Here is a 20,695-nt window from a genome sequence, read left to right on the forward strand (position 1 = left end):
GAGATCTCCAGGTCCAAATTCTTGGTCGGCACTGGAGCCTGGTGCAGCTGTTTGGTTTGCCGGCTCCTGTCATACCGTCCAACTCATGTCAGCATGGAAAACAGACGTTAATTGATGATGATGATAAATGATAAAAAGGAAAGAGGAAAAACGCAAAAAAAGACCAACATTACTTTTGAATAATTTTATTATTGCATTGATCTGTAATAATTGAATGATTTGGTAAAAATAAATCCTAGCAGAACTTTTTACAGTTTCAGCTATACTTGTTTGTCTGTAATGATAAAGAGGGATTTTATCAGCGTCCAGCTTATCACAATACCATGCTTACTAAAAACACATTGGGTTACATGAGACAATTTGTACTTACAATAACTACAGTTGGGTTTTTGTTTTGTTTTGTTTTCTTATACATTACACATACCAATGGGATTAAAAAGGAAGTGGGGGAGAGGGGGTAGTCAAGAGTGAGGACAAGCAAACTCCTTTTAGACCACAACCATTTACAACTTATCTACAAAGATGAATATTTACATTATATACAAAGGATCAGCTCTACATCATATATATATACACACACAGAAATATGTATGTATGTATTGGAGTGATGGGTCTACCTTAGTATGGCCACAACTCAATGACTGAAAGAGTATTTTACACACACACACATATATATATATATATATATATAATGTGCATGCACATACAACACTTAAGCACACGTACATACACACATTCTCACTCCTGCATACATTAGACATATAACACATATTTACACTATGTACAGAAAGTGTAGCCAGTTTATACATGTATATATAACCAGGCTGTTTTAACACTTCATAAATATTCTTTGAATGTTTGTATAATAATAATAATAATAATAATTATAATGGTTTCAAATTTTGGCACAGGGCCAGTAATTTTTGGGGTAGTGGGGTAAGTCGATTACATCGAACCCCAGTGCTCAACTGGTACTTATTTGATCGACCCCTGTAAAGGATGAAAGGCAAAGTTGACCGTGGCAGAATTTGAACTTAGAACTTGTGAAGACAAACAAAATGCAACGAAACATTTTGCTTGATATGCTAACGATTCTGCCAGCTTACTGCCATGTAATAGTAGTAGTAGTAGTAATAATAATAATTCTTTCTAATTTAATAGTGATGATAAAAAATGTTGCCATTAAAGAAAAAATATTTTAAAATATTAATATTTAAGGGGAAAAAAATCAGTTTCCAGTTCAGTGAGAAAGAAACAACCATTGAAGCAATGCAAAAAATCCCGTGAAAAAAAAAAGAAAAAATATCAGCAGTGCCAATAAAGTTTGAAACTTTGGAAGATTTTTTTTTTTTTTAATATTATTGTCTTTGTGGAATTTTTTGCTTTGCTGTCCAACAATAAATGGTGAGTGTTAGTATGTGTGTTGTGATAGGGTTTTTCTTGTTGCATAAAGGTGCAATTGCTTTTAAGAAGCTTCTAAGGGCCAAGCAAATTTTTTTTTTGGAAAATAGTATTTCCAGCAAAAAAAAAAAAAAAAAAAAAAAGAAAGAAAGAAAAAAGAAAATCATTGATTTTATCAGGAATTTGATCTTGCAATAAGAAAAATTGATCTTGCAATAAGAAAAATAGAAATAAGCTACTAAAATTCAATTAGAAAAAATAAAAGAAAGACAAAGCTGGCATTAAAAACATTCACCAGATTAGGCAGCAAGAATTACATTCCTTTAAAACCTAACACTAATTTTTATCAAGTGATTTTGCAAAATATCTTGGATTGGGCTCGAAGGTTAATTAACAAATAGAGGTTGATATTCTGAAGGAGACAAGAAAAAAATTATAAAAAAAAAAAATTCCCACTCTCTCATCAGAGAAATGGTTTAAAGCAGATAGATAAGCAGTAAACGAGGGAGATTTAATTAATTAAAATAATAATAATAATTGTTTCAAGTTTTGGTACAAGGCCAGTGGTTTTGAGGGGAAGGGGTTAATTTGATTTCATTGACCCCCAGAGGGATAAAAGGCAGAGTTGACCTCAATGGAATTTGAACTCGGGACATACCAAATCAGAAGAAACGATGCGAAGCATTTTGCCTGTGATAATGATTCTATCAGCTTTCCACCTTAATAATAATAATGGTGTCAAAATTTTGGGGAGGGGGCAAGTTGATTACATCGACCCTAGTACTCAGCTGGTACTTATTGGTATCAATTCAGAAAGGATGAAAGGCAAAGCCGACCTTGGTAGGACTTGAACTCAGAATGTAAAGCTGGAAGTAATGTCGCTTAGCATTTTGTCTGATGTCCTAAAGACTCTACAAGCTTGCCACCGTAATAGTAATAATAATAATAATTCTTTCTCCTATAGGCACAAGGCCAGCTGTTTTGAGGAGGGGGGCAAGGTGACTACCCATACCCATCCTCAGCTGGTATGTGTTTTACTGACCCTGGAGGGAAGAAAACCGAAATTGACCTTGGAGGAATTTGAACACCGAATGTAAGGAGTTGGAAGATTTACTGACAAGCAAATCATTCTGCCAGCTCGCTGCCTTAATAATAATAATAATAATAATAATAATAATATGATATGAGATCACCATGTCGCGCACATATGGTTGTGATGCATGTGCCTGGTGTACCCTTATCAGATGGGTAGTCATGATGGGTATATTGGGCTTTGTATATTTTACCCCAGTGTCACTTTGATGGCATGCACTGCTCTCTCACTCAATAATAATAATAATAATCCTTTCTGCTATAGGCTCAAGGCCAGAAATTTTGGGAGAGGGGACTAGTCGATTACATTGACCCCAGTGTTCCACTGGTACTTTATCGACCCCGAAAGGATGAAAGTCAAAGCCAACCTCAGTGGAAATACCGCTAAACATTTCGTCCAGTGTGCTAACAATTCTGCCAGCTTGCTGCATTAATAATAATAATAATACAGCAGTTACAAGAAAAAGTATTTCAATGTTTTATATATATATATATGTGTATGTGTGTGTATATACTCTTTACTCTTACTCTTTTACTTGTTTCAGTCATTTGACTGCAGCCATGCTGGAGCACCGCCTTTAGTCGAGCAACTCGACCCCGGGACTTATTCTTTGTAAGCCCAGTACTTATTCTATCGGTCTCTTTTGCCGAACCGCTAAGTTACGAGGACATAAACACACCAGCATCGGTTGTCAAGCAATGCTAGGGGGACAAACACAGACACACACACATATATATACATATATATGACAGGCTTCTTTCAGTTTCCGTCTACCAAATCCACTCACAAGACTTTGGTCAGCCCGAGGCTATAGTAGAAGACACTTGCCCAAGGTGCCACGCAGTGGGACTGAACCCGGAACCATGTGGTTGGTAAGCAAGCTACTTACCACACAGCCACTCCTGCGCCTATATAAATATACATACACACACACACATATATTTATTATATAGTATTAATTGATATTGAGAGAGGATGTTAAATATAAAGAAACACCAGATAATATCTTTTGAACACAATGTTTTGAAGTTTATACACAATTACATATACTCCTATACAGAAATATATATTTACACATATGTACAAGTATGCAAATATATGGTAAACACCATATTTAAACAGAAAATATGAATAAATTAGATGAAAATTGCACTTTCATCATCATCGTCATCGGAAATATATTTTAGAAATTATTATATTACAGATTGGCAATGAGGAAAAAAAAGAAAACCTCAATTTATTTTGGAACTTTTATGCAATTTTATGGAAGACAAAACTTCCTGCTTCGTTATCTTTTAAGGGAGGGGTGGAATCAATTAAAAATCTTAATTCAAGCATTTAGTGTCTTCAAAACCATGGAAGATTTGTGGGCAGACAATGGCCTAAATCTGGCAACTTGTAAAATACAGCACAAAAAAAAAAAATCTACATATATTTTAATAATAGTCAGATAGGACAACCTTGTAGTTGCCAGTGTGTATAATCTGTTGACTGAGCTTAATGTACACTTGCTCTGCGCATGTGTGTGTGTACAGACTTCAAAAGTAAATAGAGTCCACCCATGATTTTACCGTTTCATTTGTGTGGGAACTACTCATTTGTATGAGGCCCAAATGGGTTAAATCATTTAAAAACTGCACAAAGCATGTCTATTAAATACTAGATTTAAGTATTTATATATATCGAAGAACATTTTATTTATTAAGATAGATATTTCATAAATGGTGTCTTTTTACTTTTGAAATGTGTATGTATGCATGTGTACGTGTGTGTGTATATATAATCTTTTACTTGTTTCAGTCATTTGACTGCGGCCATGCTGGAGCACTGCCTTTAATCGAGCAACTCGACACCGGGACTTATTCTTTTGTAAGCCCAGTACTTATTCTATCGGTCTCTTTTGCCGAACTGCTAAGTAACGGGGACATAAACACATGCATATATATATATATATACATATATACGACGGGCTTCTTTCAGTTTCCGTCTACCAAATCCATTCACAAGGCTTTGGTCGGCCCGAGGCTATAGTAGAAGACACTTGCCCAAGGTGCCACGCAGTGGGACTGAACCCGGAACCATGTGGTTGGTAAACAAGCTACTTACCACACAGCCACTCCTGCGCCTATATATATATATATAAAACTGGTTAATGTTTTGCACTGCTGTAACCTTTGAAGATTAGCAACTATTTACTGTTGATATTTGTATACTTTGATACTAACAGTATGCTGTCATCATAGTAAGTTACACAAATTTCCTAACCTCCAAAGAAATTTGAGACAACAAACTCTCCATAAACCTACATTATATATTTGACAAGGATATCTTTTCTCCTCTAAATCTTTCCTTTGTTTTATGAAAGCCACAAATGGGACTGCTATAGACATCAAGTTTTCATAATTAAAGGACATCAGATAAAACTGACTTCCTTTCATACTATCCTGAAATCATCTATATATATATATATATATTAGACTGAATGAGATAACAAATCCAAGGCTGTGAGGAGTTTTCAGGACATTTATAATGAAATAGTCTTAGTCTTACAGCTGTTTCTGGGATATGGATATATATATATATATATATACGACAGGCTTCTTTCAGCTTCCGTCTACCAAATCCACTCACAAGGCATTGGTTGGCCCGGGGCTATAGCAGAAGACACTTGCCCAAGATGCCACGCAGTGGGACTGAACCCGGAACCATGTGGCTGATTAGCAAGCTACTTACCACACAGCCACTCCTGCGCCTATATATATATATACAATATTAATGTTAGTTTTTGTTTAGTTATAAGTGACTTTACATTGTCTGAGGGATTACTCCATACTTGTGTAGAATACAAGATATATACAATTTAAGTGCTTACTGAATAGGATTTGTTTCATAGTGTTATTATACAATGTTGTGAAACTGACAATGTATTGTATGAGACTTGTTGGAAATACCTGATATTACATTCTAACAACTTCAAAAACGTGAAGGCTACATTGTACTTTTAGATATACTGTGCATGAGACAGATAGTTATAATTGGAACACTTTTGATCATGGGGAAGTTGTATCAGAGTTGGGCACAGGTTAAGAAGTAAACCAGCCAAATGGTGTCATGGGGTTAACCAACTAATATCGCCCGACGTGGCACTGATTTCTCTCAGCCTGTTGATGAGGGTAGGTTCAAATCCAAGCTAAGCTAGGTGTCTAAGGTCTTCTTAATCTACACACTCTTCACACATTGACAGTTTCTGAAAACTTCTCCTGTGAGATTAATCTTATCCAGTTGTTTAAAACTTCTTTTTAAAGAATAATTCAGTTAGCAGTCAGGGAAAGACTTCCCCCAAACTGCCACGTGCTTTAAAGATATCAGGAAGGGTGAAGAAGATGAGGATGCATCCAACAGACCATGAATGTATCACAATTACTAATTAATCTTACTATTTGTGAAAACAACAAAGTGAAAGCCTGCCAATCAATTGCTACCATTAATAGCAGATTATAAGTTGAAGATCAACATTTTTTAAGCATGCGTTTATATATATGTGTGTGTGTGAGGATGCATGACTTAGTGGTTAGGGCGTTGCACTCACAATCGGGTGATCGTAGTTTCAATTCCTAAACCAGGTGGTGTGTTGTGTTCTTGAGCAAAACACCGCATCTCATGCTCTGCAGTTGCTTCAACACCTGATGCATGGTACACTGTGCACTTGTACAGGTAATGTCGATTTGATGGAGGGAGTGAGCTAATGTATGGCACATACATTTGATTGCTACAAACAAATCATTTGTGCAGGTCATTCGATAAAAGCTGAACACTCATACTTCATCTTCGATGGGACAGTCCATTATATATATATATATATATGTGTGTGTGTATATATGTGTGTGTATATATATGTATATATAAAGATAGAGATATGAGGACCTCGTATTTCGGGCGCTACACTCATGGTCACGAGATCATGGGTTCAGTTCCCAGACTGGGTGGTGCGTTGCGAGCACTTCCGACACCTGACGTGGGGCACACTGTGCATCTGTACAGATAATGTCACTTTGATGGAGGGAGGGAGCTTATGTACGTACAGCACAAATGTTTGATCACCCTAAACAAATCATCTGTGCAGATTGTTCAGCAAAAATTGTAGAACCCCCATCTGTTGTCTACAACGGGTGAGTCCATGATGATATATATATATAATCAATAGTATTAAATTATATAGAATACTTGTATAATGATTTATATTTTAGCAATAAAATATTGTCAGCATAACAAGAAAATAGAGTAAAGGCTTCATAGGAAATAAGAAATAAAAATATGAACAATAATGATTAAATATTAATATATATTAGTATACTAATAAATACAAATGTATATCGGTATACTAATAATGATAAATTTACATTAGTATATTTGTACATACCAGCATACAGTATGTAGATAAATACCAATTTGCATGAGTATACCGCAAAAAAAAACAATCATATACTAATATACTAGTAACCAGAAATATTCATATAGTATGGTGATAAAATTAAATACGTCAAATCAAAAGGAAAATGTGTGTGTATATCTCCACCGCCTGTGTGTGTGTGTGTGTGTGTGTGTGTATACCCATGCTAGCATGGAACATGGATATTAAACGATGATGATGATACACACATATATACACATTTGCATTCACACACCTACACACAGAGTTTCATGAGTGTATTTAAAGAAACAATGAGTGACATTAGTATATATAGAGGTAAATACAACACATGCCTACATGAATATATATGTATATAATGTAGGTGTGTATGTGTATATACATACATATATATATATATTGATCAACTACTTGATTTCTTTTGTATTGGTCTGTATTGGAATAAAATGGCCATAATTAGATGAACTGACTCAAATACCATCACTCCTCACTTGCCCTAGGAACAAACTCAATTTAAGTGTGTATGTATGTATATATATACATACATTTGTGTGTGCATATGTGCATGTGTATGTACCTACATTACATATATATATATAAGAAAAAAGGAAATAAACAATTATCTTATGAATGTCATTGGTTTACAGTTGTTTCTGCTACAAAATACAGTGGAGGGCTCATCAGAGTTGAGTGCTTGAGTAACACCTTATAGCTTCATCAGAGCTCCGAATATGAAGTTCATAAGATAATCGTTTATCCCTTTGTCATCTCATTTTCCTATTACCGCTCTGTATTCAACTAATGCTTCGTTCAGAGGCACACATGTATTGAGTTCTACACCAGGTTACTAGTATCACCATGCCTAAACAATATATATATATATATATATGAATTTACATGCACAGACACACAAGTATAAAAGAATTGTGGCGAGAAAGAAGTAATATTAATAAATGCATCTCTTCTTATCACATGTTTGGTAGTTCAAAATGTGATTGTATTATATACGTGGTTTGTTCTTAAATGATGTTTGACATGTTAGTGTCTACATGTTCGTGTTTGAGATTTGTCTGCCATCATTATCATCAGTCATATCATAGCAGTGAAATGAAAGAATTAGTAGAATCAAGAAAAAAAAAAAGAAAGAAAAAAAAGTAAATAAAATGGAAGGAAGACCATGGTTAAAAGATTAAAAAAAAAAAGACGCATTGGAACATGTCCCAGTGATATTACTGGTATTAGAAACAATAGACAGTAAAGTGAACTGATCTTGAAAACATGTCGTTGTTACATAGAACGTCCCGAGTCGTCCCTGCTGTTGCAATACGTAATATATTGCTACCACTGTACACATATCTCTCCTGCCGAGAGAACTGTTTTTCAAAGGTTGAAGTTTTCATGACAATTACTGACAAGGAAACGGAGGGCTGTTTGGAGCTCAAGGCCATTCATTAACGGCTCATTCCGGAATGGTTCTGCAGAAGAAGAATTGAAAAATAAAGTCAATTAATAAATAAACAAAGAGACAAGTAAACAAAATTTAATTGGCTTTGGGTAAAAGAAAATACAGGAGGATCAGTTAATTATGATTTTATTTAACATATTCCCATCTTAGATTCACGGTACCCTTTAAGCCTGACACTTTTCGGCACCCCCTCATATATACATATATAAATAGATGTGTGTATTTTTCCCTTGTTAATTAACAGGGAAAAAATAGATAAATAGTTACCAGGGTAGCAAAAAAATCACACAAGTAAAGAGGTTGTAACTCCTTGTTTTTAAAGGTAGAAAGAGGTTGTAACTCCTTGTTTTCAAAGGTAGAAACTTCAGGTTTACATGAAATTTTTTGTATAATATATAAATAAATAAATGGAGTTTTGTCGGAAGTAAAAGTATTTGAATTACACCTGTGTTAAACTCTATTTATTTATATAAATATAAAAAGTTAATCCAAACAAGAAAGTACAAAAAAACACAACAACGCGAGGACGTGGAACAAATATAGTATTATTGGACGCTCAGGAAAGAAGGAAAGGAGGGTTTAATGTTTCAAGCCGAGTTCTTCGTTGGAAACATAGGAAAAGGAAAGATCCAGAGAAGGGAAGACAAAGGAAAAAAAATCGCCAACGGTACGCATGCGGTCACATATATATATATATATATATATATATATATATATATATATAAATAAATAAAATAGGGTCAACATATTCCCCTCTCAGATTCACACATTTATATCAGTGGTCCTTCAGTTTTTCTAAGCCCTGTAAAAGAACTCGGAAGGTTGGGCCTCCAACCAAGCCCTTCACAGTACCCTTAAAGCCAGGAGCTTTTCAGCACCCTCTTGTATATACACACAACCGACTTTAGTTTCCACTGATTTTGAGGGAGATTTGGTGGATGGAAACTCCATCATATGTATATGGAAAGTACTTGCGCCTCCTTAGATAGTTAGGAAGGCAAATCTTTGGGCCTGAGGCTTTAGTAGAAGACATTTGCCCAAGATGCAGCATCATGGGACTGGACCTGAAACCACATGGTTAGGAAGTGAACTTCTAACCCACGTGGCCACACCTGTGCCTATAAAGTGAAAAGCTGCCTGTGGGATTAGAACCCACAACCAAGGCAATTTGGTTTGTATTATGGAATCCTACACTGAGGCAAAATTTTCAGTAATGCAATGCTTTTGTAATATGAGCTGTGCCTGAAAGGGTTTTGTGTTTGCTCCAGCTGGCCTGGCCAACAACAACAGCAACAATCTTCAGGTTTCATTTCTTACTTCACAGAGGAAAGTGTAAGGATGACTATCCAGCCTATCAGCTAGCAATATGAATAATTACCTAGATATACTATGTCTGAATAAAAACAGAAAGACATGATGGTCATGGTTGGAACACTTTTGATCATAAGTCTGCTAGATCAAAGCTAAACTAAGGCTAAACAACAATTATAAGTCAAACCAAGTTACTTGGGTTATTATGAATGGTGACTTGATCAGGTGCAAGTGTGGCTGTGTGGTAAGAAGTTTGCTTCCCAACCACATGGTTCCGGGTTCAGTCCCACTGCATGGCATCTTGGAAAGTGTCTTCTACTGTAGCCTTGAGCCATCCAAAACCCTGTGATTGGATTTGGTAGATGGAAACTGAAAGAAGCCCATTGTATATATGTGTGTGTGTGTGTATGGAACATTGCTATTGAGAGAAACAGTGACTATGTTGAGAAGTAGGGATGTGATCCACAGAGGACCAGCTTCATTTTGATGTATGAGGGGTCTTGAGCCTCAAAAAAAAAAAAAACATAGTACAAGACTTCTGATGATTTATTTTTCGACATAGTCCCCCTTGATGGCTGATGACTTCCTCCAGCAGTGCTGAAGCACCATTATCCCAGCGTAGAGGAACTCCTTTGTTTGAAACTCCAAGAAACTTCCTACAGCACCTATGATGTCATTGTCACTGGCAAAACGGGGTCAATCTAATCAACTTACCCACCACTCCCGAACTTCCTGGCTTTGTGCCGAAATTGGAGACCAATATTTATGCAATTGTATGCTCAGGTATGCATGTAGGATGAAAAGGGGAGATGAAATGAGGAAATGAAATAGTAAAGGATACAAACCTGAGCTGGTCATGCCCATAGAAAGCTGGCTGTTTGGAACTAAGGGAGGTGGAGGGAGAGCATTGCAGTCTTTGTTTTCCTTGAAAATTAAAAGAAATTAATCAATTAATTAACCTAAATAGCTATACAGGGTGTTTTAGTTTTAGACAAAAAGTTAACCATAAGGGAAAAGGAGTAGTGTACATTAAATAAATCAACTCTTAAAATCAACTTCTTATAATGTTTCAAATGTTAATTAACTAACTTTTATAATGTTTTATAATAAACTAACGTTTATAATCTGTTGTGTCTGAGGAGAGACATTTTCTTTTTGTGCCTTATAATAAGTGGAAATTTTACCGGTGAGTGTGTTACATTATAAGGCACAAAAAGAAACTGACTCCCCCCAGACACAACAGAATATGCTTCAACACTTGAACTCATATAAAGAATCTTGCAAACAAAATCCAAAAACGAAATAACGTTTATAATGTTAATTAACTAACTTTTTCAGTGACATGTATGGCTGTGTACTTAAGAAGTTGGTTTGCTAACCATGAGGTTTTGAGTTTAGTCCCACTACACAACATCTTGGGCAAATGTCTTCTACTACACTTTGTGGTTGACTAAGAGTTTGTGACTGGAATTAGTAGATGGAGAACGAAAAAGTCCTCTGTATATGTGTAGTAGTAGGAGAATAAAAAAAGTCCCTTGTGTATGTGTGGTAGATGAAGAATAAAAAAAGTTACTTGTGTATGTGTGCCTGTGTGTGAAGGTGTGTAGCCTAATGGTTAGCATGTTGCAGTTATGATTGCAAGATCGTGGTTTCAATTCCTGGACAAGGCAGTGTGTTTGTGTTCTTCATTTCAGTTTTAAATGCGCTTCCCTGTGAAGGGCTGGCCTCCTGTTTTATGTGAATGCCATGATTTCAGTCACCTAACCAGTGAGGTAGCATCTTTCAAAAATCTACAACAATGTGAAGAAGCACATTGTGACCAGCTGTGTATAACAACATCAGATAGTCTGGTTGATAATGTGATATATATATATATATATATATATATATATATATATGTATATATATGTAAATCTTATAAGCAAATGAAAGACGTGTAATGGTGAATAAATAATACAAAAAAAATTCCCAGTTTCTCGTTTTGTTATACAATAACTCTGCAAATAATATTTCCATAATTCTCCATTTTAATATGTATTTTGAACTAATGCACAGCAGCAACTGAGACTACATATTGGATAGTAATAATAGAATAATTAGCTGTGCTTCAAGAGGAAACAGCTGGAATTTATCCTAACTAGCGACACTATATATATAATATACACACACCCATACAAACACACACACATATATGCATACACATACATATGTGCATACATATACATACATACAAATATACGTACATATACATGTATATATATATATACACATATATATATACATACACATACACACATATATGTAAACACACACAGACACATATGTGCATACATATACATACAAATATACGTACATATACACACATATATACATATATGTAAATACACACAGACACATATACACACACATACATACACATATATAAATATACAATAAGACATGAAATAAATAACCCTTAGTAATACGCAATTGTTTTACAGGTTGCCCTAAAGCTGCTATCTGGTGAACATATCCAAGAATTCTTGGAAAAGAATTAGAATAAAATTGTTGGAAAAATATGCTTACAAGAATATTTTTAACAGTGCTTCTATGTCCCTGGATGGCTTTGAGACTCTTGACAACGAATTCCTTATCTATATCTTTAATCACATCAGGATTTGCATTCATGTAGTCCAAGCAGCATTGATATTTTCTACAGGCTTTCTCGATGAGTCGCAAACGCTTTCTGTTTAGGAGACCAGTGAAATTTTCCAGAACACACTTGCGGCGCTCATGCAGGTTTATTTTGGTTGCCTGTAACGTTTGGAATTTCGGAGCATCATTGTTCTTCTGAGCGAGTTGCACCTCGCAGTTAATGTGATCGAGCACTTCTCGTAAAGTTACCAAACGCTCGACTGATTTGGTAGGAATCTTTCGCATAAGAATAAGGAAACAGCCTTCTGATGAGTACAGACTGTCTTTTTCTTCAGCCAGGAGAAGACTAAGGGGAATCTTCTGGTGTGGAATTCCAATGCCATTCTTTTCCGCTGCTGACAACATGTTGGCTCGAACTTTATGCACGGCACGTCTGACCTCAGGGTCTGTAATATTAGTATCCTCTTGCATCTCTACGTTGTTTGTGCTGTTGCTGTCATCATCTGAATCTTCTTGTGCCTCAGAAGAGGACAGTGAGTTATGGAGTCCCTCCTCCTCTGGTCGACGTTTCAACCATATGTTTTGCAAGAACTCTATGGAGTCAGACATAGACTTCAAAGAACTACAGATAGGAATACTGTCTAAATTAAAAGCTGCTGATTCGGAAGAAGAAGAAGGTGGCGGCATAGGTATTTTGGGAAACAAATTTGTTGGTTCGTTACCATTATTATTAATTGTTGGTGCCTGTTTCAATGCTTGCAACTGACTTTGAATTTTCTTTCGAATCTTTTTTCTTCTTGTTTTTGACATTGTATCGAATCGTGTGTCTAATGATACACCGAGGGTTTTCTTAATAATATTGTATTCAGAACAGCCTTGTTCGACAAACATCTGAACATATTCATCTATAGTATCAAAGGAGCTGCATTTCTTCTCCTCTTCTTCTTCCAGAGGTTCTTTCAACTGCTTGGCAGTTTGTTCCAACAGTTCTTCATAGCTTATATCTTTAACCTCCGCCTTAAGCTTTTTCTTCTTGCTGTTAGAGAAAGGAATCGAACCATCTTCTAACCAAGAGGATGCATCACCAGGGAACGGTTGTTTCCCTCTGTAAGCTCTCCCACCCAGTTCTGATTTAGGATCCTTAGTTGACAGCCTGTCAAAAACGCTTTTACCATGTTTAGGAAACCGTTGCATTGGGCCTTCCATTTCATTTGGAATCCAAGCATTAAATTGATTAAATTTGGTAACATTGCCAACCATATTATCGTTATCACAGTTAAAGGGGTCTCCTTTATCAGAGCAGTAACCACTACTGTTGCCAGGGAAGAAATTTTCTGATTGGTTATATTGGAAACCTTTATCATAGAAGTAGTCATCAGTTTTCTCATATAGGAATCCATCAATTTTATCCTGGCAGTAGTCATCTGGATTATGGGATGGTTCGTGTTTCTTGAATGAACGACGTCGCGTTCTCTTAAAAGGATATTTATTTGACTTCCCGCGAGGATAATTTTCAGATTTTCCTCTGGGAAACTTTTTATGCTCCTCATTATAATAACCATCAGATTCCATTTCGTAGTTTTTAGAATCTTCTGGCAAGCAATTACCCATTTTATTCGGAGGGAATGGTGCAAACTTGCCCCCATGCGGATAATGACCACGTTTTCCATGGTAGTTCTTAGGTTTCCCTCGCTTATTGCCATCGGATCGACCACAAGAATAATTTTCCATTTGGTTATGTGGAATATCCTCAGGCATATTGTATGGGAAGCTATCATCATGTTCTGGTGGATAATTATCCATCTGATTCATTGAATAACCTTCAGGTTGAGGGAAAGGACAGTCTTCCATTCTGTTGTGTGGAAATGGCTCAGCTCTTTTTAAAGGAAAACAGTTACGCGAGAAACCTTCAGGTTGTTCAATTGAATAATTATCCATACAAGCATGTCGATATCCATCAGGCTTATTTTCCATATCCCATGGCATATCTCTTGGTGGTCTGCCAGGATTAGACTCATAGAACCTCTCATCGTTTGGATGGTCCCTTTTATCATGCCACCATCGCTCCCTTGGGTAGTTATCAAGTGATTCCGACCGTCTCAAAGGCTCAAAACTTTCTTTTGCATTCATATCACAATCATCATCCTCATCAAGTAGTTCTCCTTCTTCTAGCTCTGAGTCACAATTCTGTTCATTCTTCTCATCATCACCATCATCTTTTCCTTCTACTTCTTCTTCTTTCTTTGAAGACTTCTTTGACTTACTGCCACTGTTTGTTCGAGCTACATTGGGCACGTCAGTCTTTTCGCTGCCCTTCTGTTTATAATTAATCACTATAGGAGGAGCATCACTGCTTCGACCAGCTTTCTCTTCTGCCTCTGTCTTCACAGGTTTCCAAAGATTCTCGGCCCATTTTTTCTCAGAGGATTTATGATGCTTTGATCGGCTAGAACTTTTTTCCCCAGATGATCTTTTGCTGCCTGACTTCTGCTGTTCTTTCTTGGCCCACGCAGCTCTCTCTTTGTCGGACATAGCAGACGTCTTTCCCGCAGGCAGATCTCCACTGCTTTCAGAAGGCTGTGATGCCAGTTCCTTCTTGATTTTTTTCACCGATTCCAACAGTGCTTGGAGATCAGATTTATGCTGCTTCCGTTTTGAAAACTGCTTTGCTAGTTCTTTGAGGAGTTTCCTGTTAGATTCCGGCAAAGAAGCTTCTTTTAGCTTTCTTGAATTAATAGTAGATATCTGAACAGACTTTGGAATCGGATGCGACGAGTCATCATGCTTGCTTCGTTTAGACTGTTTACTTTTTGAGGAATTGGATGATTTGCTCCTTTCTTTACTGCTTCGTCTTTTCTTGGCGCCCATATATGATAAAAGTTTGGATACTTCGTTATTAATATCATCTGATGCTGCATTATCAGAGAGCAGATCCACATCCTGCGAGGCATTAAGACCTTCAGTTGCAGACGTGTGATCATCAGTACTCTGTTTTGAGGTGTCGGAAATTGTACCAGCAGCTGCATCATTCTCATTATCACAATCATTACTGTCTACTGAACTCAGTTCTTTTCTAGAGGCTTTACTATACGCTGGTATAGCAATCTCGGGCATTGCATTGCTGTTAAAGGAGTCTGGTATCATTGAAGGTAAAAACAGCTCGTTTGAGGAAGATTTTTTCATTTTCGCATTCTCGGCCTTTTCAGCCAAACCATCTTTTGAAGATTCCGAAGATTGAGAATGATCAAGACATGATAAAGAGGAAAGCTCCAAAGTTTTATCAGTTGGACTATAACAAGAAGACCTGCTTAATTCACATTTTTCTTTCTCCCGATCTTTAGTAGACTGCAATTCTGAAATTTCCAAATTTGCATTTTCAGAGTCATTGGAAGCATCTGGTTTCGAATTTCTATCTGTCTCTTTGGAAAGAGTTTCTAATTCTGAGCTACTTGCAGTCACAGCTTTTTTAGCAGGATCTGATGATGATGTTGATGGTGAAGATAATGATGATGTTGATGATTGAGCAACATTTACAGATGACATCTGGCTTTTGGGATTGATTTTGTCAGCAAACCAATCAACTAAATCATTTTGTCTTGGGACCATTAGAGGGTTAATGGGTCTGTTCAGTAAGAGTGGATTTGTTGCAGTTAAACCTGAGCCAGGAAATCCAACAGGGAATGGCATACTCTTGCTCAATAGCGACTGAGACATGCTGAGTGCGGGAGACCAGAGAAGCTGCTGTGAATGGAGGGAAGTAGCCAAATGTGAGGTTGAGGGAGGAATTGACCAGTCAATGTTTTTCAATGGGTTTGAAGATACCAAAAATGGTGACGGTGTGGGAAGCCAGTTTGGTGGAGGAAAGAGTTTCAAAGAAGAGAAAGCAGTGGGTGATTGAGATCTAGCTCTTTTCACTGATGTTCGTTTCTTTGCTGGTCTAAGGACTGGTATAGCCTGACCTGACATACATTCATCTATTTGGTCGTCACCATCGTTACCAGCGTTCGTCATACTGTTCATTTCATCAGTTGTCTGGTGAGTTGTACTGTGCATATCAGTTACCGTTTGGTTTTTCTTATTTGCTACATTTGAATCAGCAGTGGTTTTGTTGAAATCTTCTTTTCCTCCTCCTTGAATCTTCAACACAGTTTCAGTGAAATGCTTCCCCCTCTCCTCCTCAACCCCACACTTGGACTCCACAGCTGACTCACTCTTTTTTCCATTGCTGTCAGCTTGCCCTTTATTGTTCGTATCACAATTTGGGCTGACCGGTGAGTTGCTGTCCTTACTTCCTTTCACAACTTTGCGCAGCATGTCCATCATTTCATCCGATATGTTCAACGACACAGCTTTCGCTTGGCTCAATGTTGTCAGACTCTTCATCCAAATATGAGAAGTGTCGTTTGACGAGTCTTCGTGTCCTTTGTACTCATAGGCACTAAACAGTTTGCCAGGATCAGAAGACGATGCTTTTTCCGAACCTTCATCTTTCGCTTCTGATGGAGAAACTGATCCAAAATCTTCATTTAAGGACTGGAAAAGGTTTTTGGCTTTTTCATGAGATTTTTGTTGGTGAGACAAGTTTTTCTTATCTGACTCACTCTTACTGGCTTTACCACTATGCATAGAAGGCAGTTTCCAACTTGTTGCATCACAACTGTCATCATCATCATCATCATCATCATAGCTGTCAAGAGATTTTAACATCTCTTTAATTGGGGAAAGCCGATGATCATTATTATCTGAATGTGTACCGCTAGCACTTTCATCAATATACAAAGGCTTCGTAAGGTCTTCGTTGGAATTATCACTATCGTCACTATCCGCATTCATGCAGTGTCCGGGTGAGAATGCTCTCATGCTACTGTTTCTTTCTGAATTCAATTTGCCCTCACTGCCAGGTTTCTGCTTTGAGACCAAAAGCTTCGAGTCTTCCTCTGACACTGAGTTTGTGTCATCAGATACAGATTTTCGTGGCAACATCTCTCTGTAGAATCCCCAGGTTTTATGATCATTTCCAGGTTCGTTTTGTGGAACAGACTTCACTTTGGCTGGTTCTTCATTTCTCTCTGGTGAAACTGGAGAATACATTTCCCCTTTCTCAAGTGAAATAGAAGTTGAGGGCTTGAAGCCCTTAATTATTTCTTTAGAAAATTTGGCATAATCTGGGATGTTATCTTTAGAATGTGGCTTTTCTTCAAAAGAAAGTTTGGGAATTGCAGGAGTTACATCTTTATTAATAGGGATCACCGACAGCTGTTTAGGTTCATATATGGGTTTTGGTTTATCAACTGAGGTTTGGATGATACACAGATTCCATGGTTTTTTGGTGATAACTGTTTTAGAAGAGCTTGTCATATCTTTGCTAATGTGTGCAGATACGTCTTCAATTTCCTCACTGTTGATCTTCACTGGATTATATAAGTCTGCTGGCGATTCCTGTAATAAGAGAGGTTTGCTAGATTTATTGCCATCATTTGTTAAAGGATTACTTGACAAATCTCGGTTCATACGCAAAAGTCTTGGATCCCTTGGTAAAGAAGGGTCATGTATTGATTCCTCTTTCGATGAATGTATATCTTGTGATGCTGGTGGTTGGGAAGGTGGGCCTTTAGAGACAGCCAGAGATAGATTTTTAGCAAGTCGGGGGTCAACAAGACCAACTTGTTCCCTAGGGTCTTTTAAAGAAACTGTTACTGAAGTAGGTATAGTTTTAGGGAGAGCAGAAGGTTTTTTAGATAAAGGTTTGTTTTTAGGAAATATTTTTGGGTCATCCCTTACAGAAGAGAGTGGCTTGTTGGTTGATGGAATAATTTTAGGGGATTGGGGAATAATTTTGGGAGACTGTGGGGTAGATTTATTCAGTTGAGGATTACCTTTCAATAATGGGACTGATTTCTGTAGTGATGGCATTAGCAATGGAGGTAAAGGTGGATTTACAGGTAGTAAAGGTGGAATTACAGGTAGTAAAGGGGGTATACTCAACGGCAATATCGGATTCACATTCATTAAGGGAGGAATAGCCTTTTGTATTGGAAGAGGAAGCTTTGGTAGGGGAAGAGGCATCTTCAGAGGTGGAGGTTCCTTTTGAGAGCCAACCAATCTTGGATCTCGGAAATTAGGTGTAACCAAATTACTGAACAAATTTGGTGGTTCAATGTCTTTGGGGGGTTCTAAGAGGAGTTTCTCCGGTTTTGGTTTATCAAATATTGGTGGCTCCTTTTCTGCTGGGAAGATATCTTGCAATGAATCAAAAACATTCATTTTCTCTCGAGGCGGGGATTTGGGTTTTAACCTTTTCTCTTTGTAAGCTTCAAAGGATATGACAGACTTAGGCTTTTTCGGTTCTGTGACAACAATAGGAGGTGGCTCAATTATTGAATCAAGAAGGAGGTCAACTTTCAAAGATTGGTCTGTAGCAGGGAAAGTGGAAGGAGTTATTCCAGTGCCTTTAGTCAATGGTTCAGCTCGAGGTGTTTTCATGATGCTTTTCGGAACAGTAGTAGTAGTACTAGTAGTGGTACTAGCAGTAGTAGTAGTAGCTTTTGCAAGGGTACTTGTGTTGCTTTTGCTTTGAAGAGATGATGTTGATGAGAGAGGATGTGTAGATGTGGTTGGTTTTTTGCTGGGAACAGATGTAGTTGATAGTTTCTTTTCTTTGTCAGGTTTTGAAGTTGTCGAAGTAGAAGAAACCTTTTTATCTATACCAAGTTTCTTTTCCTTCGGAGGACTTTTGCTAGAAAATTTGTCTTTTGCTACTTTGATTTTCTTTTTGAAAGAATCACCCGAAGAGAGTTTCAATAGTTTGTTGGCTTTTTCACATTTACTGACAAATTTTCTTTTGGCATCATTTTTCAGAGAAGTAATGTCGATTGTCGAACCGAATTCTTCTAAGTCTACCTTAGAAACTGGAGATGGTTTAGAGTGAAATTTTGAAAGTTTGATATTAGTCGCAGATTCACTTTTACTTGTCATTTGGGAAGTAGCTGAAGAAAGAGATTTTGAAAGTGATTCAGCATTTGATGTCTGTTCTGGAATGTTCAGAGCATTCATGAGGTCCTGGTGACTTCCAATCCAGTTCATCACATTAGATGTTCCTTCTCTTTTCAAATGACTTGTGATCTAAAAAAAAACAAACAAAAAACACATTACAAAGTAATTATTTAGAATTTAGTGTAGCTTTTAGTTTAGAATGATTAAGTTTAATGTTTGAGGCATCAGATGTAGTGTGCAAGGGAGAACACTGGGCTGGTATGGGCGAAGACAGCTGCGTAAAAAAGTGCTGATCTCTAACTGTGGAGGGGAACCTGTGGAAGAGGTAGACCCAGGAAGATGTAGGATGAGGTGGTGAAATATGATGTTCAGATGTCGAATTTCAAAGAAGCAAATAACAAGTGACCAAGACTTCTGGTGATTTGCTGTGCTTGGGAAGACATGTCAAGCTTAGTGGAAACATAGTCATGGAGAGTGCCAGTGACACATTAAAGGCTTCTGTGCTGGTGACACATGAAACGCATCCAGTACACTTTGTGGAGTGGTTGATGTTAGGAAGAGTATCGAGACAGAGAAACCTAGTCAAAAGAGACTGAACCTGGTGTGACTCCCCAGCTTACCAGTTCCGATCAAATTATAAATTAGCTGAAAAATTATTCTGCATATTGATAATTTAAGTGGTTTGCTACTTTTGGGATACAAACTGGGACCCTGACCAACTCCTGAAGTGGGTGGATAAGGCGGAGTCGGGAGGCGTCGAAAGAGCAGAAACCCCGTGAAACCCCAGAAACATCACTGATGATGTATCCCAGATCATCCAAGAGATGCATCGTGAAACTAAACAAAACTCAATGTTATAGGGTTAATTAAAGTGGGGAAGCATGTGAAACACCATTTTCAGTCACCAGCATAGAAAACTAAAAGACTATGATGAGAGCGACCGGGCTATTACCATTATCATGGTGGTGGTCTATGATTGATGGTGGTAGTGATGCTGATGACTATGATGGTGTGATGTTGGTGGTAGCACTAGGTCATTGTGATAACAGTGTAATGACTAATAATAAAGATATGATGATGAAGCTTAACAAGGACTAACTGGTGCTACTCTAGCATGTGGTCTACCACAATATCCATAGTCTATTAGCTGTGAAACGATCTAATCTGGATTAGGTTAAAGGTCAGGTTTAGTATTAGGGTTTCAGGTTAGGGTCAGGTTTAGGGTTTAGAGTGCGGGTTAAGGTTTAGGGTAAGGGTTATGATCAGGCTCATGGTTTAGGGTAATGGTTTAGAGTTAGGGTTAAGGACTGGGCTAGACGGTATGTTAAAGTGTCAATAGCCAGGTAGGCCGTATGCTAAAGTGTCAATA

General features: G+C 37.3%; 1 protein-coding gene across 1 annotated transcript in view; it reads right to left on the reverse strand.

Moving 5' to 3' along the window:
- Positions 1-7,942: 7,942 nt before the first annotated feature.
- The window catches only part of LOC115224504, a 69,925-nt gene continuing 57,172 nt past the window's right edge, over positions 7,943-20,695 (reverse strand). The window contains exons 10-12 of the mRNA XM_029795414.2: positions 12,265-19,455; positions 10,545-10,623; positions 7,943-8,398 (exon numbers count right to left, since the gene is read on the reverse strand). Of these exons, the coding sequence (XP_029651274.1) occupies positions 8,304-8,398; positions 10,545-10,623; positions 12,265-19,455 (7,365 nt within the window). The 3' untranslated portion in view covers positions 7,943-8,303. The remainder of the gene's footprint in view (positions 8,399-10,544; positions 10,624-12,264; positions 19,456-20,695) is intronic.

The sequence above is a fragment of the Octopus sinensis genome, linkage group LG25, assembly GCF_006345805.1.
Source record: "Octopus sinensis linkage group LG25, ASM634580v1, whole genome shotgun sequence".
NCBI lineage: Eukaryota > Metazoa > Mollusca > Cephalopoda > Octopoda > Octopodidae > Octopus > Octopus sinensis.